At 37.4% G+C, this 27,101-nt stretch overlaps 1 protein-coding gene across 1 annotated transcript in view; it reads right to left on the bottom strand.

The window, feature by feature from the left end:
• Window positions 1–81: 81 nt before the first annotated feature.
• Window positions 82–27,101, bottom strand: part of COG6 (component of oligomeric golgi complex 6) — a 63,785-nt gene continuing 36,765 nt past the window's right edge. The window contains exons 12-19 of the mRNA XM_086481911.1: window positions 25,919–26,010; window positions 24,446–24,563; window positions 12,899–13,030; window positions 12,199–12,366; window positions 10,115–10,222; window positions 8,528–8,581; window positions 6,274–6,353; window positions 82–2,599 (exon numbers count right to left, since the gene is read on the bottom strand). Coding sequence (XP_086338037.1) covers window positions 2,452–2,599; window positions 6,274–6,353; window positions 8,528–8,581; window positions 10,115–10,222; window positions 12,199–12,366; window positions 12,899–13,030; window positions 24,446–24,563; window positions 25,919–26,010 — 900 coding nt within the window. The 3' untranslated portion in view covers window positions 82–2,451. The remainder of the gene's footprint in view (window positions 2,600–6,273; window positions 6,354–8,527; window positions 8,582–10,114; window positions 10,223–12,198; window positions 12,367–12,898; window positions 13,031–24,445; window positions 24,564–25,918; window positions 26,011–27,101) is intronic.

Here is a 27,101-nt window from a genome sequence, read left to right as displayed (position 1 = left end):
GCAGGTCAAAATCTAATCACCCTTTCCTTCCTCCTCTCAGGAAGGCAAGCACGAAGAAACGAAGCACACGGAAGACAGAAGTCAGTAAATCAAATGCTTTTATTGATGTCCTTTCTCATTTGTGACCCTTTGTCATTTACTTTAATTCCACAGACCATAATTGGCAACTGACTTTAATTTTTATAGCTCTTCCATTTTTATTAAGAGAAGATAAAATAATGTATAAGCCTCTACATGGACTCCAAGATAGGAAGCAACTTCTTACTAATCCTCATGCAAACTACTGACTGATTATTGCAGACTGAGGTTGAGTGTAATTTCAGGAAAAAGTTCATTCTTATGAGTATGTTAATCTAATAACAAGCTAATTTATAATCTCTTCACAACAGATGTAATTTTCACATATTAGATAATAATTACAGGCATATTAAGCAATATTAACATTATTAAACAACAATGAACAGCCTTCTGAATATATACCATGGTAATGCAAAAATCTGAGTAAGTTAAAGTGCCTTACCTAGTAAAAGAGCCTAATTTTCCACTAGAGCTTTTCTAACCTTCTCGAATTTTTTTGTCTTAGAGGTCTAGAGTTCTTAAACAGAGTAAATCTAACGTTCACATCTACAGAAGAATTTAAGAACTCCAGGGACGCTTACACTTTCAAATCTTTTTCTATTATACCAACAAATTATGCCCATTTGGAAAAGGAGCTATTGCTTTATTGCGGTATTACCAAGGAAGCTGATTTCTGAGCGCACTGGATATATCTTGTGCAACGAGTTTTCTGAGAGTCTAAAATGTATTGCTGCTGCCCTTCTCTATTTCTTGCTCTGTTGCAAGCACACACTAAACTGCAGACTTGGCTGCCACTAAGTATATGTTTTATATGGGGAATATTATTACTGATAAAAACAAAGTATGTAAGTTATTCAATATGAATGACTGCTCATCTCCCCCTTGATGTATATAAATAAGCCACATCTAACATGAGTGTAAACCCAGGCAACCCTAATAACTCTGTGGCACCCATACAACAACAAAGAGGAAAAAAAAAAACCAGCAAAATGCTCCCAATGAAAACAGGTAGCTTAAATTATCCTTTTTTTAAAAAAAAAAACAACCACCCTAATCTCCAAACATCCCAAATTCCTTTTAGTAACTTTTTGTTTCCTGGAGGTTTCTCTATAACAAGGCAATCCCAAAAGAAGAATACATTTAAGGAACGTGCAGAAAATGATCATAAAGCCCAACAGAGAACAAGTGTCCTATTTATCTGTTTTCCTCTTCTACTGGAAACAAAGGTCCCCTAAATCATAACTCTCTGTGTAATCAGGGTTTCCACACAGAGCAGGTTCAGTTTTGCACCAAATGAGGAAAGAAATGAAACCTTCACTCACGACTTTCTATGCATTGGCCTAGAACAACTACACACCCCGGCTCTCCTGCATAATTCCCAGGACAACCTGTGACTGCCACAGGTGAACGTAACTATCATTTTTAGCAGCATTACTGCAGACATACAGACCATGAAATTCTCTTGGTGGATTATTAACTGAATAAATGGTTGTACTACAGCAGATGGACTTTTTCTGTACTTAAAAAAAGACAACACAAAAACACATGTACATGTGAATGAGGAATGGCCATATTGCTGTGCAAACCATTTTCCTAATCCACATTGTTACTGGTCCCAGTCTTAAAAGATCTGCAAGTTTCAACTGATGTAAGGATTCCTACAGAATGATTGCACTAAAACAAAATCCCTCCAGTAAAACAAAATCTAAAACATAATTTAAAGCATTGAGTTTCAGGTTATGTACACACATGTAATTCAAATATTTCTTCTTCTCACATAGAATACCAGAACTAACAATGACATTGGATTCCAAAAAAAGCAAACAAATTTTGCCCCAAAGATTTCATCAACAGGATTTGTAAAACAGCATCAGATGTTCTGAAATGATTTATGAGCTGTAAAAATAATGGACTTGAGACAAAGTACAGCAGTTGTATTAAAGCTAGTTATCAGCATTTACTGATGATACGCTGAGAAAAAGAGTGAAAGAACAGGGAAACGAGCAAATAAAATGTTGGTGAGGTTGTAAGAGACACTGGTTCAATCTCCAGTTGAAAGGCTTATGTATAGCAAGGAAAAAGATTCTTGCTCCTTTATTCCCTTTTTCAAAGAGATTGCATATTGTCAAGGTCCATTTCCGTGAGAGGAATACATCAAAATAATTTTTAATCTATATTCTATTTTCTGGCCCATAGAAAGTATTTGAAGACACAGGAAAGACGAGACTTCTGCCAAGCAGATTAAACAAAACCACATTCCTACATATTTTAACTATACAGTCACACATCAAAATTCGAAAGAGAAAAATAACTCAATGCAAATTCTCAGTGAATACATAATTATGGATTCTGACAAATCTGAGGGAAGCAAGACTATGAAAGGAGTGCCTGAACTTGATGAGGAGATCTGTGTAGTACGGTTTCTGGATCCTTATATTCATTTGCAGGATCCATCACAGCTGCATATAACTCACTGTAAGCTCTGCAGACCAGTTCTGTTGACTGTTTTATTATCTGTTCTCTAGAAAAAAACACAAACCAAAAATAAATTGCAAATGGTAGGGAATATAATTGTACTACATACAAAGAATTAAAGATATATGCTAAAAACACGCATTAAAAATCACTGTCAGTTACACTAAAAAGCCCTTTTGCTTCAACTGTGAAAACAGCTTGAAGTTTTAAAACAGAAGGCGGCTTCTTCATCTCTTTGTATTGTACATAGATAAACTCACATATAGGATCCTGATAACCAAGAAATTAGCTTCTTTATTTCTGCAATCATGAAAAAAATAGTAGAAGGATTTAATTTGCATGCATTAGTTTTTCACCTGCACTCCCCTGCATCTTTTAAAAGACCAATGATCTTAGTGATCTACCCTCTACCTCCTGTACACGCATTTTTTTCACCTACCAGCAAACACAATATATTTGCTTTATGTTTACAGCACCTAACTGGTGAAAAAGGAAGAGTTGAAAGTGATATTGATCAGAGACTTAAAACTGGCTACAGACTTTTACCAACAATGCTATGAAGTTTGTATCCTGTTATTTTTCTGGATCTAAATGAGTAGCAATGCAAAGAGATTGGATGCTAAATTTAATTGCAAAGTTTACTGGTTTTTAAGACAAACTAATACTTTTATTTTACATTGCCCATTGAATCAGTTTAATCACCATGGTGATATGTTTACAGCTGCACGTGCATTTTTATCTATCGGAAACAGTAGTTACAGCTATTTTACAGCCAAACCCATTCAGTTGGAACACCAGGAGAAGCTGAGGAAACCAAGGTAACCGTGAATCCAGATTCATCCCTGCTGTAAAACGTAGCAAAGGAAAAAAGACACTAAAACTTCAACCACTAAAATCAGGGCTGAATTCACCAGCTGTTGGGAACTGACAAGTAAAAGAAATCTCAAAGACCAAGTGCATAGAACTTTGTCTTTTCAGGAAATATTAAGAAACAGAAGTTATGGGAAAGAAGATTAAGAGACAAAACCTGCTTATTCTGATGTAAAGTATCTGCTTTTTCGATATACAGGATCAACTGCCAGTATCACTAGACTATCAGCACACCTGCAAAACAGACTGGCCTTGTATTAGCCAATTTAGAAACACTATTGTAAGGAAAACATATTCAAGGTGCTCAAGTAAAACGACTGCCTCTGAACACAGTCTGGGATCACCAAGCTACTGTAACATGACAATCTCTTGAGAAAGTATTGCCCAGAGAATTTGTATAAAATTAACTGTGTTGCACCAAATAATATTAAATTAAAAGAAAAAGTTCATTAAAATATTCCAGAGGATTGAACAGCATCAAATGAGTCTTCCCATCACATAATGTCAGTGTCATTAATCAGTACATTAGGATTTCAGTTGCCATAACAACATGATACATTTTATCACTAACACAAATGGCAGCACTTTCCAAAAATAGTAATGCCAGCATTCAGTTTCTATGATCTAACACAAAGGAAAAAAGCTTTTCAAGACCAAGAACACATAAATAAATAGCTTAAAACTTTTTAAATGAGCAAAGTAATCTGAAAGACAAGAGCATGCACTGGCAAATGTTGGAAGGACTGTTCTTCATTGTTCTAAAGCTTAAATGATATTGCCAGTGAGCCTGTAATAAATGCACTGGTCCCTTATCAAAAGTATGTGGTCTGATTTTGAGAACCAAAGGACTCTTGGGTTCCAGCTCAACCGCTGGAACAGCAGTTCACAATTAACGTGATTTCAAGGAAGAAGTCTTCAAAATTGACATCAAACATCTGCAAAACTAACTTGAAAATTTCAACTAATATAGCCAGAGATTAAAATTATAGTACTGGTTAAATGTTTTGCTGAAATTTTTTGCTTGAATTTTGAGAAATTTTTGAATTTTGAAGGTTTATTTCCTACAGAAAATATTGACTATTAAGACCTGATTCTAGGAGCACACCTCTCTGAAAATTAGTATCTTAACTTCAGAAGGGCTGCTTGTGTTTAAAGCTACATGTTTGAAGGCTAAGGGGCTAACAGACTTTTTTTTTTTTTTTAATTCAGAGCAGAACCTGACCTATAGCACTGAGTTATAGCAAGCTAATAAACTCCTGCACGTTAGCTGAGCTGTAGCATCATCCTCACACAGGCTCACCTCTCAGCTGCCCACTGTCGCAAGTTAACATGAATTCTGCTTCAACTGCACTGAGAGGTTTGAAAAGCTTATCAATGGGATAAGGCTAAGAGTGCTTACACGACTAGTTTATCTTGGTTCATCTGACAGAAGAAATGACTAAGTCAACGTAACTTTACTGTGCCTGAGTCTTTACGGTAGCATAAAGTTTACCTCTGAAAAATTGCTTCTGTGTTAGCAGTGAAAAATTGAGGCTTTCAAAATACATTTACTGATATTATGATTTTTAAATAGACCTACACTAAATAAAAAAGTACCAAGAGCTAAAATACAGGTTTAATAGCTTGACACCTAGTAGTAGAAGTTGCAATGCTTCTCTGACATTACTGCTGAAGCTGCCCTGTTTGATGTGTACTGGAGCAGAACGGCACTCGCACAACAGGGTCAGCTCTGCTGGCTGAGCTGTGCGAACAGTAACCCACCGAACTACTGAAACACACCAACATCCCCTGTGTCAAGCCACGCACCAGACGTACGGCATGAAACCCAGCCTTTGGCTGAGGAGAACCTGAGCAATGCAGTGAGAGAACCTGGCAGCCAGACTAGCTGATCGTTGTAGGTCCCTTCCAATTGAACTGTTCTGTTCTGTTCTATTCTATTCTATTCCATTCTAATAAATTCCCAATAATAAATATTTTTCCCTTGACATATGTAATTTTTTAATTGCAAGATGCTGTAATACAATCCCTCTGAGGACAGGTAATAGTAATAAGCTTCCAAATACTGTTGCATTTCATAAAATGTCACGTGCTAGTCTCTATTTCTGGTATATTGTTACCTGCATTCTTCACAAAAGTGTGAAAAATAATGTCAGGAAAAGTTTTTGATCAGTGCAGCATATAATTCTCTTGAGTTTAAGTATTACAAAATGTCTTCATATGGTTCATATTTAATTGGAAAGAAATTTGTGTCACTTTCTCTAGCCTTAGGGTTTGATTATATTCAAAAAACAAGACAAAAGACAAATAGTAAAGTTTTTGCTTCCATACTTCAAAGAAGAAATCACTAAAAAAACATATTAGGTGAAAAGTAAAGTAATCTCAGCACAATATCCAATGAGACAGAATGCCAATATTCAATAGCAGAAGACAACAAAGTTGAAAATTCTAGACCTGACGGAGCAGTAAGGATAAAAGAAATATTGAGTGGAGAATTACTTATTTCATCTGTCTTTGGAATGCTTACAAAATAGTTCTAAACCAATCTACAACTAAGCTGACAAAAAACTGCCAACACAGAGGAACATGTTCAAAATAGATGAATGTAATTCATTTTGATGGTGTCCCTTAAATCAAGAGTAACTAGTTCAGAAAGTTACAGAATTATGTATTCCCCACTGCTTGTTCAAAAAGAGGAGAGCCAGAACGAAACTGAATTGTGACCTGAAGGACAATGCAAATACAATCACAGCTGATAACTTGAATTCTCATCATGGCCCACTAAAACCTAATCAAATTCATCTTTCTGATCACTATGCAGGCATAATAGAAATTCAAAGGCAGGATACTTACTTCACAGTGGCACTCAGAAGGAAATTCAGCTGGGACATTAACAGACTATCTGGAGCAGACAGATAGCGATCAAACTGAGCCTAGGGGTGGGGAGAAAAAAAGATAATATGAGATCAACGTATCAAAAAACTTGCTGTTAGATGAAAATAGGTAAAAAACACAGATCTTTAAAAAATGATTACATTAAAATGGCACCTTCTTATTTGATAAAATTTTCTCCTTTTATATATTTAAGATAGAGCCTAATATACTATACAAATGTTTAAGGTGGAACTTAATAGTCCAAACCTAATGTCTAACTTTAGCACTTCTGTCACCAAAATTTTAAGTTTCTGGCTCTGAGGAGCATAGGTGGAGGGGCAAATAATGAGAATCCAGCTTCCAAAATAATCCAAGTTTCCTATGCAGCTAGTGCATGTATGCTTGCACCTCTGAAGATCAGACCTAGTCTATTCGGTGCAAAGGGAATATAGTGGCCTCCTCACAGAAACCTAGTCTAGGGGGGGTTGGACTAGCTTATCTTTAAAGGTCCCTTCCAACCCAAACCATTCTATGATTCTATGATCAAATGGGTGGCTACAGAGAAGATGGAGACAGGTCTTCTCACAGGTGAAAACATGAGGAGTACTGGACACATAGGACACTAAGGAAAATTCTGACTAGATAGTAAGAGGAAAAATTCTCACCAGGAGTGGCATCAAACACTGAAGAGGTTACCCATAGAATCTGTATAAACTCCATCCTCAGAATTACTCACTCAGGCAAGGCCCTAGACAACTTTACCTAATGATGGCAACCTCCCTGAAGACTGGATGAATCTTCTCAATCTGGCAAACCCTAAAATCCACATCCATCCATCACTTAAACGTGCAAAAAGTGGGCTCAAATGACTAATGAAGTCACTTGCAGTTTTCACAAATTAACTTTTTGGGGTTATCTGCCATCATTCTGGAAACAAGGCAGCTTTTAGCTGAGAGAAAGTATGGACTTTACTAGAACAGCATTTGTAAGCACATATGAACAAATTAAAGGCTGGGACCTGGAAAACTTTCAGGTTCAGCTGAGAGGCAGAGAATCTGCCTGCAAATACTCCCTCCACGTGGTTTAAATCCCAGGGAGACAACAGATTAGGCTGATAGACGGGATTTATGTGGGTTGATTTCAGCGTACTGGGTTCCATTCCATGTGTTCACACAAGCAGACATAAAATAAAGTAATGAAGAAAATAAAGCAGTGGGATTCCTCTCTAACTATTCAAGTGAAATTATTATATACCACTATAGATAACCATTACATATATATAATTTAAAGAGTTGGTCCCCAAGCTGCAGTCTTTAAATTCCTCATTGATCTACAAGACCATGATAAATAGAAGATATTTTAAATGCAAAATTTATACTGATAAGAATGTGTGCTGATCAGAGTAAACCACTGAGTGCTCTGTGCCAGAACTGTGTCCGTCCAACCAGCTTGGGAATCACTGGTTTAAAACTTGAACAGAGGAAAACGGGCTACACTGACACAATTAGGAGGGATTCAACACACAAGTTCTTAAAAGACCTTTTTTTTTCATAGGGGTATATGTGTACTGCTGGATGAGCAGGTCTCAGATAAACTTTCAGAATAAAGCTAAACTTAGCTAAGCAAGAAGAGTGACAGATCATACATTATTGCCTACTGAACTGTGATATTGCTATCTCTATGCAAAATAGCCTTCACACACTCTAAGAAAAAATACCAGCTGATAATTTGTTTTAAAATATATTGTAGCTTTCAACTTAAAAAAACGTAACTGTGACATATGCCCAGCACCCAACTTCTGAGTTTAGCTGAACTATTTGCATAAAATCAAAGCCTTAGGACTAAAATTATAAATGATACCAGAACCCATATTTCAAAGCATAGAGGCAAAAAAAAAAAACAACCAACCTTTGGTGATTAAAACTAATTAGAGCTAAGTATTTGCTTTTAGCAATTTAAGATGACTCATGGGATAGCATTCCTGTAAGTAAAGTTCTGTTTCTCAAGGTTTAGAAATGAATATTCTATTACTACTTGTCCATAAATAATTTATGTATTTATTACTTCAAGTGGTCAGATTACTACAAATGAAGAAAGTATTCCCAGACATGTAATTTAGCTATTCTTAAGAGTATGACTGGTTAGATGAATATCTTGCCACATCACATAATTAATAACATTCTTTCCCATGTCACAGCATCACCATCATAATAAGAAATGGTAAAATGCTTACCATTGCAACCTTCAGGGACACAGAATCCATACTTGGCAAATTTGATAGAGGACCCTAAGAATCAGCAGTTAAAGAGAAGGGGGAAAAACAGGTCATTATTAACATATGGAAAAAGGTAAGAAATAACAAATTCTACAATTAGTTCGGTACTAAATTGTTATTGGCCATGCTACAGGATTTAAACGTTTGGAAACTGAATTACCACATCAATACTGATAGATTGTAACATTTGTATTCTACCACTCTCTTAAATTAAAAACTCATAACACTGACTTCTTAATATGTCTTTTCAAGTCCTTTACTTCCTTCTTCACCATCAAATGATAAAGCCCCGAAAAATCCTTCCACAAGGTCTAGGATGAAAACTGAACTGCAAACTGGCCACATCCCCTTGCTGTTCCAGACTTACAGAGGACAACTTCCCTTTATTCATCTGTTCTGGGACCGTGAAGAATTCAAGTCTGCTTCCCAGTAAATCTTCTGTGCTGGTATGGCATTACAATGTACACACACTGCCTAACCCCCTAGCAAACTCTGTGACAATGTCACCTCTGCAGCTAGGGAGCTGGACAGCTGGAAATTAAAATTGCTACATTCCATTAACAATCTGCCCTGCTTGATTTTAAATTGGTTTTAGAACAGGAGATAGGCTCATGAATAGGAAAACAAGCTGAGCTATTAATCAGATTATTTATACAGTTATTTATTCATCTTTATACATAAAAATCTGTTGAGTTTGGGCACTTTATGCAAAATTATTGGCTGAAGAAACAACACAAAGCTCTCCAACAGAGTTCTGCTTTCTCCATAAAACACTGTTCTTCACCTTCACAAAAGGTCACAAAAGGACACAGGCACAGCTGAAGGGGAGAGAGGCTGTATTAACACCTATCACATAACAACCATGGTTCACAAGAAAGGAAGAGCATGAGCTCTGAATTCCAGTTTTTGGCGCTAAGAAATACGAAATTTTCACTTTTAGAATCTCATTGTCTTAGTGCTAGAACAGCTAGAACAATGTCTAAGGACAAAAGAAGAAAATATTTCAAATTACTATTAACCTCACGTGCCAATTTTCCACTGAAGAAAAAAGCAGTAATTGTCTAATGTATGCAGGGTATGCACTCTGTGTATGGTGTGCAATGGAATAACCCTGAATGTCGCCTGCACTGTAGGTCCAACAGTGGTTCTAGATGTTGTGGAAGCGGTATACATACTCAGCACTCGTGTTTTAGAGCCTGCTTGACTCTGACACTTTCTGAGGCATACTAAACTACCTATACAGCTATTCTGAGAACGTACAGGATGTCTGCGGTGTACAGAGCTTGCTGATGGTATACTGATAAGCTGCACGGAAGGACTGCTGCATACCAAACCTGCTGGGTTTGCTGAATACACAGTGCAGGAGAAATCTGTACTTGCAAGGTGCCTTTGTCTAACAGTCCTGGTCCCGTGTGAAAAATCAACAGATAGTACTGAGTTTTTTGGTTTCAGAGGAAGTTTAATTTGCAAAAAATGTTAGTGCCAAAATTCTCTTAGTTGGCAGGTATGCAGTACCTCCTCAACAAGTACATTGTACAAGCTTACCTGTTCCGGTTTGTGTTGCTGCACAGAATTATATATGTAACTTAGACCAGCTCTTGTTAATACATAGGAAGCTTGTTCATTTATGAGTGTGTCTAAATGAGCTTCAATCTGAAAATTTAAGCATAAGGTATTTATAAAGTGCGCATGATAATATTAAATAAAACAAGCTGTGGGGTTAAAAGGTCTAGAAACATTAATAAGAAGGGGAAAAACCCAAATAAGAAAAGGCGAGTGATACAATGAAAACCCACAAATATACAGCGTAATTATTTTATCCATTTAAGTCTTCCGTATTACAAGGAGCAAACAGCAAAAATATTGGTATTTCTTTCATTTCTGACTAACAGAAGAACCTATTTTTTTTTGTATTTGTAAATTCAACAGCACCAAAAATGAAGACTACCAAAGCTCTAATCTTCAAAATTGCTGTATCATTTTATTTTGCTAGAGCTCTTTGAAAATATGTGATAAAAATCATCTAACTCTTATTGAAAATACTGACAACAGCATGGCAGTTTTATAAGAAACAAAAGAAAGAGACAGTCTTTCATAAAGAAAATAAAACTGAAACTAAATCATAGTTGATAATGACTTTAAATTAAATACTGAGAAACATGTATTTGAAAAAAGTTAACTGAAAGAACAATAGACAACGAAATCACAGCTATCAATTTTGCTTTAATTATCTTCATATGAAAAAAAGTTATAAACATATTTTACATTCCTAGTATAATCTTCACTTCGCAGAGAAACTTAATAAATCCAGTAACAGCAACAGCAATCATTTTTTAGTCTAAGTAGTCTTGGAAAGATATTTGGGTATATATACATTATTACTTCATTTTTACAGATCGCTAGCCCACATTTCATTTATTTTTCTTTCAATCCTAAAGAAAAGCAAAAATTTGTAATATATCAAACCCTAGTAAACTGTAAGAATTCCATGTCTGATATTTTAAGAGCTCACCTTTTTACTTCCTAAAACTGTTTAGAAAAATGAACTTTTCTTTTTAAATCAGCAGGGAAATCTTAGTATTTCAATTTGGAGATTTTAACTGTCTTACAGAGTTCTTCTTCCCTGTGAAAAATGTTTCTCTTATTAAATATGCCATTCTAACTCCACTTTAATAACCTACTTATGTATAATCTTAAAGGTATTTTTTCAGTCTGTTCCTGTATTTGTAAAACGGTTGAAGAAAGTAAATGGTATTAAATGCATAACCTTCAGTACTACTGCTTATTTGAAGAATAAATCAATTGCAACATTTACTGTGAAGAAAGAAACTCTGATAATAGAAATTAGAAAAGCCCCAGACAGTTTGGTGGAGTTGTCTGTCTGTTTCAGAGCTAAAAGGTGCTAGAAATTCTCATTAGGAGTAGAAAGTGAAAAATGGCTCACAGCCAATCTATACTGATGTCTTCAAATAAAAAGTTGTGACTTTTTTTTCTGAGCCCCCCAGCTCCAAAAGCTCTCCTGAGATATTGCAGAGATGTTCATGTAGCAAAAGTATAAATGGGCAGTGCCTAAGTTTTCCCAAGTCAATGGTTTATAAACTACATTTCCACTTCAAAATGGTACCACATATGAACTATCCTGGCATGTTAGGTGAAACCAAACAAAGGAGAAAAGAAAAGTAGAAGGAAGGACTGAAGTAATAACTTCAGCTATGCTGTACTCTAGCACAAACTAGATGATGATCTAGTATTAACTATATGATCAAATATAGTCAGCCATTGGACTGTTTGAGCTTTCAACTTCCATTTGCTTCTTCTCACACAGTTTACAGTTAAGTGTTAGAATGATTAGGATAATGAAAATGTTCACTGATATGGGTTTATCTGCAACTAAACCAAACCAAACCAAACCTTCTAATAATTTTTTTGGTCTGTTTAAATTAAAAGATGCTGTGTACCATAAGCTCCAATACCTGCTCTTTGCTTATGGTCCCTATAAGACTTAACCCATTTCTTTGACTCAGAATTGACACAAAGCCAACATTACCAAAAATAAGTATGTTCACATCACAACTTATAGTCTGCAAAAAATCATAAGTTCACTTTCCTTTGGGACTGTTAAATCTTACCTGAAACTGTAACATTTCTAGACGTTTGTCAGTGAATTCAAAGAGAGCCAAAGTAGTCTTCATCATATAAAGCGAATTTACCATGAAGGTTGCCATATCAGCTGTGCCCAAATTACTAGCAGACATAGTACACATCTGTAACAAAGGATCTAGCACACAAGACAGAACCTAAAATAGAAAACACACAGAAAAGAGGGAGGGGAGGGAGGAAATCATGTCACACGAGGCTTCTAAGCTCATTCTGTCTCTATCATGTATTTATTCCCCAAAGCAGAATAAAGAGAAATGAGTTTCCAACTGTGAAAGCAGTTTTCTGCTGGATTTGTCAGCAGGTGATCAGCTACCATAGTGATGGGAAAAGTACAAAAACCTGAGAAGAACAGATTCTAACCTAGCAGGAGGAAGAGTAATCCAGAAGAGATAATTGGTAATTGTGCAATCTTGAAGGTGTATTTACTTAATGGAGCAGTAATTGGATAACAGAATATAGATACTGTGTTAAGAGTAGCACTCCATACTGTACTGTAATTATCCACTTAGTCACCATCTTACTCACATTACAAACTTCGGTTTGGTAGAAAGCTCCAAAATGGGACCAGACAGAAAAGATTAATGTTTCACCCATCTTTTGTTGTACTGAGACTCTTAGACAGACTTTTTTTTTTCCCCTCCTCTTCAGAGCAGTCCAACATTCTTATACCTGCACAAAGTCAGCTTGACGGGCATCCAGTGGAACAACAGATGAGTCATGAGATGCCAGAACCTCCCGTAGCAAGTTCAGTGTCTGATTTAGTGCAGAGCTGGGGCCAAGATCAGGAGGCGGGAGTTCAACCTGAAGAACAAGATTATCTGTTTGTGGGACTTTTTTAAATTTCATTTACAGCAAACATCATCCAAGCTGTTAGCACAAACGCAACCAGCTAATAATAACACTACATGTAGCCATGCAGAGAAGAACTCTAATTTGACGCTGGACAAATCTAACATGTTTCACGTAATAACTGTGTGCAACTTTCAACAAAACCATCCCATTCAGTGACAAACAAGCAAAACTGAATTTCTCCTTTCACTCATATTATAACTATTTTATAATCTAGAGAAACCCGAACAGTACCACACTTGGTAGTAAAAAAAATACATTTGCTAGCTTAGGTGACAAAGAATAGCCAAATTGTTGGCACCAGTGAGTTTACTTTGAGCAAGACCTCCTGTAAACACTCCAGAATCTAGTGCAAGCAGAGCTCTGGGATATTAGGGCCATACTGCAACAGCTGAATGAAGTCATCTTGACAAGGTTGCACAGCCTCTGTCATGCTGCAGTCACAGATGCAACAGTCTTAATCCCTAGCAAGTTTTAACCTTAAATTACCAGTATACAATGCACTGTGTACAAGCTAACTCAAGCACACCTACATAAACTGCGATGATACTTCAAGAACTGCAATGCAGGCCTACCTCAAAGATGAGAAGTAGGAATCGCAGATGTTTAAAAAACAGAAAGATGAAAAGTTTGTAAATATTAAGAGAAAAAACATACTTTCTGAGTCAAATTACAAAAAGTTGGAGCGCCTGAAATGCACTGAAATTCTATGCTATTTTTAACACAGGCTCACATATTTTAGCCCTCCTTTGTAGCAGGCAAATACCCATTAAACGCTTCATAAAATGTATATATAATATAAAACCTAGCATATCTTTTTTTTTCCCAACCCACATTCCTCAGGCTCTACTCCAAATGTAATTGCATCTTCTTGTCTTCAATGCTGCCTCAAACTGGCTTCCTGCTGCCTCCAGCCTCTTACTACAACCCAGGCTGCTGGCTTTGTTTCCTTCTGCCAACAATCCTCTTCCCACCTTCCTGCCTATCCAAGGGCAAACACAAATCTAGCTGCATCACGTGGGAGTAAGGAGACCCCCTGCAATACAGAATAAGCTAACGCTTCAAGGCATAATCTCTTTCCAGAAGGATGTAGGGAGAACTAAGTTTGGCCAGGACTGGGACTGGCCTGTGCGTCTCACTCAAGGTGTTTGGGCACAGCAGAGCAAGGCAGTGTGCACTTCTGCAACGCTCCTAAGACTCCAGCTCAACAAGAAAAGTAGGCAGTCTTGGATGGACCCCCAAGCCACAGGCAACATGTTCCAAATGAGAACTACTGATTAGTAGTGTAATAACACGGATGTTTGAGTCTTCAAGGAAGAAAAAAATATCAAAGGAGCAGAGGCTGGTGGCGAAAGAAACCAAGGGGAGCGTAACAGGCATTTTCAGAATGGAGCACTACAGAGCCTTCTGGAAATGAATCTGTACCTAATGGAACACGCCATCATAGAAAAAAGAAACAACTCTCTCTTTGAAGCCAGGCCTAGCTTCCACACTGTGTGTGTTTTGAAATGTTTGAGATATCATACATGTCCCCACAGTGTTATCAAGACAGATTAAACAAAAACTTTTTTGCATCCTTCTGAATACGAAGTGTTCCTCTATTCTCATTTTCCAAGAGATAGTATACCTAATTTGAGCAACTAATGAAAAACAAAATCTAACAGGTTCAGAGAACAGTTGTTGTTCAGCCTAAGCAGTCTTGAAAGAATAAAACAAATATTCTAACAACGAAGTAACAGTAATTCAGAAAGAGACACTTACTCAGTAGTGATCAGTAGTAAAGTTTACTGAAATTTACAGCACTGAGTGACTTCCTTCTTGTTTATTCTTGTTATTATTAGTGGTATTGATTGTGCCCTGAACACAGTGTTCTCAGACCTGAACTGGACCGTGTTCAGGGGTATTTTGGCATTAATTTGAGACCAGAGTTTGATGGGGTTTTCACTTCTAACACACACATAGATCATGGCAATGATAATTTCAGGCTTCTTTGCAAAGAATTTTTGTCTCCTGAAGCAGCCGACGGTGAAAAGCTTCTAAATTAGCTTGATCTTTCATTTATTCTGTTCTTTTAAAGTCCACTGTCTTCTAGATGGGAGCAAGGAACAACATTATGGAAGAAGAAAACATGGCAAGGAAAAAAGGTTTAGATCGTTAAGATTCTACTTGGGTTAGCTTGAAATTCCTGACTACTGCAACAGAGGCACTATTATCAGTAAGTGGAAGGAAAATTAAAGCAGTGCTATATCCATTTTGAAAATTCTGACTTTTTGCACATGAATGTAGATTTGGAGATTTTTTCAGAATTAAAAAGGAAAATTTCAAACCAGACATCTAATTTAGAGGAACCTACTGATTTCAATCCATGAGAGTTAAATCGCTATTCTAATAAAAAAAATGATGCCTGAATGTTTTACATGCATTAAAATATAATTATAATTATTGTTGCTCTCTCCCCTTCTACTCTGCTCTGCTGAGACCCCACCTGCAGTACTGTGTTCAGCTCTGGGGCTCCCAGCATAAGATAGACATGGACCTGCTTGAGTGGGTCCAGAGGAGGATGATCAGGGGGCTGGAGCACCTCCCCTGTGAGGACAGGCTGAGAGAGTTGGGGTTGTTCAGCCTGGAGAAGAGAAGGCTCCAGGGAGACCTTATAGCGGCTTTTCCAGTACTTCAAGAGGGCCTACAGGAAAGGTGGGAGGGACTCTTGGTCAGGGAGTGCAGTGATAGGACGAGGGGTAATGGTTTCAGACTGAAAGAGGGCAGATTTAGATTAGATATTAGGAATAAATTCTTTACTGTGAGGGTGATGAGGCACAGGCACAGGTTGCCCAGAGCAGCTGTGGCTGCCCCCTCCCTGGCAGTGTTCAAGGCCAGGCTGGATGGGGCTTTGAGCAACCTGGTCTGGTGGAAGGTGTCCCTGCCCATGGCAGGGGGGCTGGAACTGAGTGATCTTTGAGGTCCCTTCCAACCCAAACCATTCTGTGATTCTATTTCCAGAAAAACAGATTTAAAGTGCATACTGAATTCTACTCTTGAAGTAGAATCTTCAGATCTAAGCCAGACGGGAGCTAAATCAGAGAAGTTCTGTAGTGGCTAGTTCAACAGCATTAAAACATACTATTTTTTACCTAGTTATAACTGCTAGTTATAACTGAGTAAACACATAATGTGCCAACCAGCTGTTCAGCCTTTCAAAGAAAACAAGAAGAAATTCCAATTTTTAAAATCCAATATACAAAACTGAAACGAATTCTCCTCAAATTACAATGGACACTAAAAATTGTACCTAAGGTTTAGTATAAAAGGTTGTATCTTCATTTAAAGTTCTGCGTATCAATCAGTGGGGAACAATTACTAAGCCAGTAATCTTCCTCCAAATATACAATCCAGAGCAGGCTTCTCTGTCTATGAGAGCACGCAGCAAAAAGGATGTCTTGAAGGATTTAACAAACAGCAACGGAAAATACAGGAAAAATAAAAGGCAGTATCAACAATCCAGAAGAGAGTGCATGTATGTTAATTTTTTCCCTTTCTCATTTACAAAGAAGGTCATATGGAAAAAAATATGTGCCATTTTTGTTCCTATTAAATACAGTTAATTCTATCAAGGTCTGGATATTAAGGAGAGCAGCTTTGTTAGAAGCTCGTAAGTGTACCTGCAGACACTGTAAATACTGTATAGGCAAGTAATCAAAACTATTCACATGCTACCCTAATTAAACATTAGAAAGTTAACAGTCCAAAAAGACAGGGACATACTAGAGCAAGTCGAGCAAAGGGCCACAAAGTTCACGAAGGGACTGGAGTATCAGGCCAGAGAAGAGAAGACTCAAGAGGGACGTTATCAATTTGTATAAATACCTTATGGAAGGGATAACGAAGAGGGAGACGGACTCTTCTCAGTGGTATCCATTGACAGGTCAAGAGGCAATGAACACAGATTGAAACATAGAAACACAATTTTTTACTGTAAGGTTAGTCAAACACCGTAGACAGTCGCACAGCGAGGCTGTGGATTCTCCATTCTTGAAGACATTAAAAACTCAGCTAAATCATAGAATCACAGAATACCAGGTTGGAAAGGACCTCAAGGATCATCTGGTCCAACCTTTCTTGGCAGAAGCATGGTCTAAGATGGCCCAGTACACTGTCCAGCTGAATCTTAACAGTGACCAATGTTGGGGAACCCACCACTTCCCTGGAGAGATTATTCCAATGGCTGATTGTTCTTACTGTGAAAAATTTTCCTCCTGTGTCAAATCTCCGCAGGAGTAACTTGTACCCATTACTCCTCATCTTTTCCATATGACTTCTTGTAAAAAGGGAGTCTCCATCTTCTTTGTAGCACCCTTTAAATACTGGAACACACTGATAAGGTCTCCCTAGGCCTTCTTTTCTCAAGGCTGAACAATTCTCTCAACCTTTCCTCATATGGCAGGCTTCCCAGTTCTTCAGTCATCTTTGTGGCCCTTCTCTGGACCTTCTCCAGCCTGTCCACATCTTTTTTGTACAGCAGAGACTAAAACTGAACACAGTATTCCAGGCACGGCCTGACAGGCACTGAGTAGAGTGGGATAACGACTTCTTTGTCTCTGCTGCTGAGGCCCTTGTTGATTCAACCCAGCATGTCTTTGCCGCTGCAGCACACTATTCACTCATATTGAGGTTGCTGTCCACCAGGACCTCCAGGTCCCTTTCCATAGAGCTGCTCCCCAGCTGGGTAGATCCCAGCCTGTGCTGCACTCCTGGATTGTTTTCCCAGGTGCCAGACCTTACACTTGCCCTTGCTGAACTTCGTAAGATTCTTGTTAGCCCACTCTCCCAGGCTATCCAGGTCTTCCTGCAGAGTCTTTCCATTCTGAAGTGTCTACTTCCCCATTCAGTTTGGTATCATTGGCAAACCTCATCAGGGTACACTTGATCCCATTATCCAGATCACTTATGAAGATATTCAACAGGAACCAGTCCTGTTTAATATCTTAAAACTGGAAACAGTCCCGGACAACCGGCTCTAGCTGACACTAAGCAAGATGGTTGGAGTAGGTGATCTCTAGAAGTTCCTGCTGAACTCATCTGTTTGCAATTCTGTGATACTAGTATTAAATAAAACAAGAAGGTAATTTTAAAGACAGAACTCCTCAGAGAAAGCACTGCTTAGAGTGACAAACAAAAGGTCGGTGGCTTTTTTAAGGGCCCAAAAAGGTTTTAATACAGTCTTTTAAAAATGTCACTTCCAGGGGATGGAGACAAAGCACTACAGACGTGAAATCTTGTTAAAAGGTATCTGGATGTTTCATCCTGTCAGTTACAACTGATTAGCATCAACTACAGAAGTTCATTGTACAAACTGAGACAATATTCACCACAGTTGCACAGCAGCAGTCTAAGAAACTTGAGGGCGTGTCTACCAGAGAAGTTGCAGAGAAGCTGCCCTACACTTTTTTGAGCCCTATTAGGATCCTACAGAGATCACTAAAGTAGAACGCATAATGGCATGCTTTTCTTTTCAGCTATGAAGTTCTTCTTGGAAGAAAAGACAACAGAAAAATTCTTGCTAGCTTTGCTTTGTTCACATGGATCCATTCAAACCCACAATAGCATTCAGATCACAACAACCAGCCTCATTTAATCTGCCCCATATCTGGTTTCCCAGAAACCTAATAGGTCTCATTCTGTGAAGAATCAAATTATGAGGGAAAAGTTCACAGTTATTCCCATATAATGTTTTAATACCTCTCCCACTGACAAACTTAACAGATAACGCGATCACAGCATTTAATTTGCATACATCTACTCTAAAAAGAACAGCATTAAGGAATAACGATCCCAAAACTTGATTTGGGGTACTCTACTAATAGTCTTCTAACAGCTCAGACAGCATATGACAGGTTAGTTTGGCATAATCTCTCTTTAGTACCCTTACGATAATTCTCCTTCCATTTAATTCAATGTTTGCAATTATTCTTTCCTTTAATAATTGTTCTGGAGTACTACTGAAGCCAGAGTAAGGACAGGTGTGCTTGAAAATCCCAGTCTCCCATTTTTATTTTTATTTTGGTCCAATAAAACAGGCTGGCATAGGTTAGTCTAACAGGCTGTTAAAGCGCCTCACCAGTGGACTCATGATTTTAAACTACAATTCTCACAATGTGAGAGAACTGAAAGAGCAGTCCATCCACTCCAGTGCATTAGGTGCTTTGAACTTTCCTTTCAGTTTCATTGGAGCAGTTTCTGTTGTTCTGACAATTATTTTCATTTAGTATTTTCTGCTGGATTTATCATCACCTGTAAAATGGCAATCTGCACCAGGCTGCTCTTAGATTCAGACAGTAAATAACACAAGCAGAATCCCAAATCCCTAAACATTTGATTTATTAGCGCACAATCAAAGGACCATACCACAGAATTATAGAATAGTTTGGGTTGGAAGGGACCTTTAATGGTCACCTCGTCCAATCCCCTGCAGTGAGCAGGGACATCTTTAGCTGGATCAGGTTGCTCAGAGCCCTGTCCAAATTCTCCTTGAATGTTTAAAGCGATGGGGCTTCTATCACTTCTCTGGGCAGCCTGTGCCAGTGTTTCACCACCCTCATGGTAAAAAATTTCTTCCTTGTACCTAGTCTAAATCTTCCCTCTTTTTTTTTTTTTTTAAAATCATTACTGATCTGCTTTACTAGCATGGCTTGCAGACCCATGGCTGCGTCCAAGAAAGCTAAAAAGAAACAAACACAAACACAATTTTTCAGCACAAGGACACTAACAGTGGCCAAAAAACATTCTGGTTGAATCAACAACCACAAAATAACAATTGTTACCAGAGCTAGAAAGCCCTGGCAAGACTGCCCAACGCTGCCTCTGAAGGATCAACAATGCAAAAGGAAAGACAGTGTTTACAGTAAAAGCTGATGCACTGAACCTTCAGTGATGCAGGAGAAGGGTAGTGATGCAGAGCTTCTACATGATGTAAGCATTGAGCTCCACGACGACCTGAGAATCTCAGAGCTTTGAAAGGTGTTTTAAACCCTGAAAACAAAGTGGCTTTGCAACGACTCTGTAACCAAGCTTCACAATAGGTTTCAAGGAGTATCCGAGCCAGAGATTCCCTTGTGTACTGCCTTTCTTTGGTAACAATGGACTTACTTTCAGGCAGTATGCTGAATATTCCTGTTACATAGATTTCAGATTGTAAAGCACTCCCTGAGAAGTCTGAATGAGAACACCATAGAAAGAGTTTCTCAGACTGAAGAGTCTGAAGTTGTGAGAACTGCTGACTACCTTAATTTCAGATTTTCTGATGTAATGAAAAAAAAATGTTCACAGGAAAGTGCTTCCGAGCAAGCCAGTAAGTACTTCGAAGTAACCAGGGATTTCCCTGTACCATTTACACTGATGGCTTGACAAGCAAGAGAGAGAATTCTGATATAAGACTGCCTTTAAGTTTCCATACAGCTCCATACTTGTGACACTCCTTATGTAACATGGGACTCTTCTCAAAAATAGATGTGAAATGGAAGCTATTTTCTTGTCCTAGAAAGAACAGCCTGAAGTCTCAGTTTCCCGTTGTGCTTCAGAAATGAAATTCCAGGCAGTTTGAAAGCAATGCTCAACTCAGCATAATCAATAACCTAGGGAATGAAATTGTCTGTGGTGATGAGGACATTAGGGTCCAACTACCATCATGCCGTTTGTCCAGATCCAAAGGAAAAAGATCTTGAAGAGTGAGTATATTTGACGAAACATGCTTTGTCTAAAAAAGATCCCAGCTAGCTATACTTATGAGAAAGATTTGCTTAAATACTACTCTGGTCTATCAACTACTACAAAAAATCATACCACAGCAAGATACAGTAACACACTAGTGTTTCTAGGCAGTTCTCCCCACGCTGCAGCACAAGAGAATCAGCACAGGGCTAAAGAGACTCCTGTCAAGTTACAAATTCACTAATAATTATGACTAAGTCTTCAGCAATTAAGAAAACACATACATTCTCTTTAAATTAAATAAAACTGTATAACTTATTTCCATTCAAAATTTCTTGCTTACGATTTTCAGTTTATCGGCAACAAGTGACGATACAGAGGGAATACTAACTCTCATTAAGATGGTACAACTCACACAGGCCATATTCACCACTTTCCAATGATCTATACAAACGAGGCACTTAATGTGTATAGAAATAAAAATATTTTTTATTTAAGAACACCCTATTTGTATTTGAATCTATTTCCAAAGTTATTTAAATTGCCTTAAGAATCACATTTTAATCAAAGTAATAGGCAGGCTATATTCTTTGAAACAGGCTTACCAATGCCTTAAGATGCAAAATATAAGCAGAAATAAGGAACCATGATTTCCAGACTGCCTAAGTGACAAGTAATTCACTAATTTTACAAGTGAGTATTCTCTTTGTGCATAACAGGAGCAGCAAAGAAGCCTCTGCAATCGCATATGTAAGTACAAAGGGTCTGTTTTCCAGTGCTTTAATCTCCTCTGAAAATAAAAAAAAATCTGGAAGCAGTTGCACTGCGTACATAGTTAGCAAAAATCTGGTAAAAAGGCTGGGCTGTGAAGAGAATCCTACTAACACATATATACAATTTTGGTCTGAACATACATTAATAAAAAGGATGGTAAAAAGCAACGTTGAGATTCCTCAAAGTATAAAAGCATTGTGACATTCATTACTAAATTCACGAAGACATGAAAAGGCATAAAAGCTGGGTATCTGTATATTAACACACAGTAAGTAACAGGAGAATTAAGTTTATGATAAAATAGGGTCTTTATCTCATGGAAACGAATGTTTTTCGTGGTGTAATTCAGCCTATTAATTTTGTAGTTTTTGTGAAGTAAAAGTAATTTCAGCAGTCATGAGGAGATAAGCCATCGTTCTATCAATTCAGTAGTCCACTCATAGAAGGTAGTAATATAAGGCGCTTCAAAGCACTATCTAAAACTCTCAGATACAAGAACTACACAGAAGTACAGTAAGATTCCTTCTCAGCCATAGTGTTACCTCTTTGTTAACTACTGAAGCACAGAGATTAATAAATAATTGTGCATGCCTTTGTTACTCATGTATCTGTTTCTCTTCTGAGCCTCTTCAAGCTTTTGACCTCAATTATATCCTGAGGAAAGATCTTCATATGGCACTAACGCAATGTAAAATTGTCAATGTTTCAGATTTAGTTCATAAAATGCGTTTATGAGAAACAGCAATATTGTAATCTTTTCACATTACATGCTAGGCTTGGTATACCATTTGTTATTTGTAATATAACACCACTGAAGGTGGCAGTGCAATCACCGCCTTCATTTAACGTCAGTAAAACCAAATTTGACTCCTTTATAAAACAATGGCAGCATCTAGAGCCAGTTACATCCAGGCTGGGGGCTGAAGGAAGGGGAACTAAGAGGGCAATGAGAATTACACAACCTTCCCATAGTGACAATACACACACTATGAACTGGGGATCACAATTCCTTTATCACTCTTTCTCCTGAATTCTACGCGCCTCCAAACTGAAAGCAGCATATCACCCAAAACAAAAGTGCAAAGACTGAGCTATGTGAGTAGAAAAATTATGCTGGATCCTATTTGAGTTCAGATGTAAGACCCAGCAGGATAAAAACAACAGAGCTAAATACAGCAGAGATGAATACAGAGCTGTCTTACACTTTCAAGCCAAGAAGATGTCTTTCCTTAAGCACTACTTTGTTCGCAAATTCTTTGTAAGTAAAGAGCAGTCATCTATTTTTGCTAAGGTCCATCCCTATTTTCTCCTCATAAAAGGAAGAAGTACACAGATACTTTATTTTAGCTTACATGTTAGGAAATAAGAGGAATTCATATACAGCTAGTGTATGCCCATAACAAGCCATAAGCTTTATTTATTTAAATTTTTTTGGTAAATTCATATTGTCCCAGTCCATTGTACATTTTACAAACTCAAGCTTTAACTGATGCTTGAAGAAGCATTCATAGCAGAGGAACTATTCCAATGACACCATATTCAAACAGAAATATCCCATGACAACAAACAATGTACTAAGTGGACTTTAGTCGTATGGACTGTGGGTGGTAGCAGCTAAGGAGTAACCTGGTGAACAAATGAAACCACTAAAAGGAGTCACTGGGATATATGGAAGAGAAGAAGAGGAGGAACAACTGTTCCTTTGAGAAAGTCATTCCTCAGCCCTTGCAGAAAGACAGGAAATTGGGACCAGATGCAAGCTGTGCAGAACGCGAAAACTACTTTGAGACCACAGAACACCACCCAACTCAGAAAATCCTACAGAACGGCTGGTGAACTACAAGGCTTTGCCCAAAGAATGGTTTCTGTAAATCTATGTATTATTTGCATTTTTCTTGTAGGTTAAGTACAAATAATTTAGAAATACACTTACAAAACTTTGTGGTTTGTTTTCCACTTTTAAACTTTTTTTTTTTTTTTTAAACTGGGAAAAATGGTAACGTGAGGACTTTGTTGAACCCTGCAATAATGAAGAATAAAGAAAGGCATTTCTTCTTGGTTTTAGGGACTAGTCAACTCATCACACCTCAGACAGGGATCCTGGATGAAGATCAGATCCCTAGGAAATAGAAAGGGACGTGTAGCCTTACAATTTTCTTTGACTTTGCCTAGATTTTAGAAAAGTGGCCTTTAATAGGCGGATCCACCACCAGCAACATGATATGAATACAGAAGGGAGAAATTTTAAAAAGTCTCTATTATTTACTGAACAATGGGAAGTTTACTGAAACACAATTCAAAGTGATCAATATGAGAGGAAAAGATATCAGGAAAGTGATGCTGACTTAGGTACAGTTGTTTGTTATAACAAATGTATATTCCACTTTTAAAGGCAGCAACGTTCATGCAGTAAAACAATTTTTATAAAAGACAGAAAAGCCCAAGTTTTGTTTTTACTTATCTTACCATTTTGGGATATACTTCATATCTTCAAGAAAGGAATTATGCACATGAGTAATTAACTGTTGATCTGATGATGCATTAATACAAATTATCTAGCTCAATCAGCTGACTTTGTTATATTGCACTTAGGGAAATGTCCTCTTTTTGCTTCTCATAGATTTTAAAAATACGTCAACTGCTCTGTAAACAAATTCTGCTAACAACAGTATTTTAGCCTTATTTTCACAAAAATAAAACTATTAAGGTAATAAAATACAGACAGGAAGTTTTAAATGTAGTTCCAAAGCTAAAATATAGAATCTAAAAAACTTCAGTTTTAGGAAGAGTTGACATGTAAACCAGCTATTCATCTAATATTCTCACCAGATAAAAAGAGAAATGAAAGTGTGTTTTGAACCATGAAAGCCACATGATTTTGAAACAAACCTTGTCCATTAGTTTACTTGCATGAAGACTCAGGCTATTAAAGAATATCTTCTTGCTCAACAAATGCATTTCTTCAATTGTTGTCAACAGTGTGGCTGCACTGTTTCCTACAATAGCACTGAAAACAAATCAAGATTAAATAAATAACCTGTAAATCTACTTCTGTTATAGACAATAGATTACACAAAAGCGTCGACAACTATTCTGTCATACTGTGCTTTAGGGATAGTATGATCTCTCTTCTTTCTTCATTGTGATATCAGGCATCTCCAAAAACATGAGAATTCATGCCTTGCTATTCCAAATGTCAAGCTGTTACACTTAGCATAAAGATTAAATGACACTACATGACTATGCTCCTCTCACAGATGTACCTTCCGCCTAAAGTAAAAGCACTTTTAAGCTACAAAAATGACAGTAAAAACTCATTGCATCATGATAGCACTAATTTAAACCTGTAGCTTGATTTTCAGATTATAATCTTGTTGCATTTAATAGATCATTTATCAAATTATATTTTCCCTTCATAAGTCAGGTGCACTTCCTCTACACAAAGGGAATTACTCAGCTGACAGAAGGTACTTCAATGGTCTTTCAACAATGTGTCATTAGCAAGATAGAAAGCAACAGATAAGACTGCCTAAGACCTTCCATTTTACCATCACACTTTCAGTCGCAGTAAACTTTACAGTCACCGGGAAACACAAACTTTGGAGACAGAAAAATGACAGCAAAAATCTTTCAGCTTTTTTTGACAGTAAAATTAGGAATAGGTCTTATATGTGTTCTACCGTAGACCTCTAGTGCCATCAGAACTGAGGGTTTTAGAATACAGCGGGAGGTGCCTGAGAACCACTTATCCCAGTCTGCCCAACATCTAAATGTCTTTTCAGAAAAGAAGCTCAAGTAGTAATATTAGTTATTCTCACCTTCAGCAGTGAGATATGGAATGAGGCAAGCATCTTCCCAACAGAAAAATGCAAGTGTATAAACAGAAAAAAGGGTATCAAAACACAGTTGTTTAAGGAAGAAAAAGAAAATTGAATTTCTAGAGATAATTGAATTCTAGCATTTTCTCAAAGGGGACTTGCCTTTGTCATCTTAAATGTTTTGTGTAGGTTTTTTGTACACTATTTTTATCTACACAGAACAATAAACTCGGGAGAATTAACTCACATAATGCTTTCTCAATCCTCTCCCTTTGCATCTAAGTCAGAGACTAAAAATAAAGAATGATTTTTGACTCTTATTCGCAAAGCTCAACAAACGGATGCTATATTCCAAAGCAGATTCAACACGAATTGCAGAATGACAACAGATAAATGGCATCTGCTTGATATCATGCACATTTCTCCTTGATTCCATAGTACAAAGTAAAAACTAAGCAATGAAAATACTTTTTACTATATTAATCTTTATATATACAATTAAAAAAATAAAGACATCTTTAACATACTTTGTAATTTTGCATACCTGATGGTATGGTGGTAGAACTTCAGAAGATTAGAAATCTTGTACAGTAAAACTGCTCCTGGCTCAGCAACAATCACCTGCTCAATTCTAACCTGCAGAATAAAGCAACACGAGCATTCTTCAGGGCATACATTTCAAAAGCCAACAGCTATGATTTTATACGCAATGTACGTCTGATTTTTCAAAAATAAATTTAACCAGAAATAAAGTTAAAAAGAGAATGTCCTATTAACTATAACATTCTGCTTGAACCAAAGTGCTTCTCGGTTGCCAAGCTTCTGGGTAGAAAACAAGCAGGTGTATCTATTCTTAAAAAAAAAAAAAAAATTAAAAATGCCATTTCTCTATAGATTTTTGTGGCAATTTGTTACTGAAATTTTCAAAATAAGAAGATCATTTGATGGATGAATAGCAGTACATCCTGCAAGTCTCCCCAGCACTGAATACCTAGAACAGCTGCAAAGCTGCAAAATCCCTAAACTACAATAGTTGATCAATAGCATCATGCGGCAATTCAGAACAGCCAACGTATTAGGTATTTTACCTGTTTCACCTGGATTAATCTCTCCTTCACTTAAAGATTATATATTTCCTACTGGATTTATAACTAAGGAACAGCTATGTTGACTGTTTAGCTCAACCAGGAGATACTGGCTACACAGACCAAAACAGTGCTGTCTTTATAGCTGGACAGTTGATGTCTTGTCTCCATGGTACACACAGTCTCAATCCACTCATAAAAGGCTGCCCCAGGGTCAATCTTTGGGTGCTCATGAAGCAGTGATAGACAGTGACTTATCACTGCACTGTTCTCTCACACGCCTGTGTGTGAAAGGGCTACTCACAGATCACCAGCCACCACCCGCTCTCCCAAGTTATTTGTTTGCTGCTCAATGGAGCACAACGTGCAGTGAAGCCTTCTTGTCAGAGCCAGCTGCAGGGAGAATTAACTCAGATTATGCTTTCTCAATCCTCTCCCTTTGCATCTAAGTCAGAGACTAAAAATAAAGAGTGATTTTTGACTCGCAAAGCTCAACACACAAAGTTAATTTTGACACTCAGGTGAACTTTGCTCTTCAATGCACATGTATGTGCAGAGGTATATATACAAATACCTATCTCCAATGTTGCATCAAAGGTCATTTGGGCAGGCATACTGAGTATAGTCTAGGTGTACAGCAAA

This window comes from Leptosomus discolor, chromosome 1 (assembly GCF_034619465.1).
Source record: "Leptosomus discolor isolate bLepDis1 chromosome 1, bLepDis1.hap2, whole genome shotgun sequence".
Classification (NCBI taxonomy): domain Eukaryota; kingdom Metazoa; phylum Chordata; class Aves; order Leptosomiformes; family Leptosomidae; genus Leptosomus; species Leptosomus discolor.
This window is presented reverse-complemented; position numbering and strand designations above follow the sequence as displayed.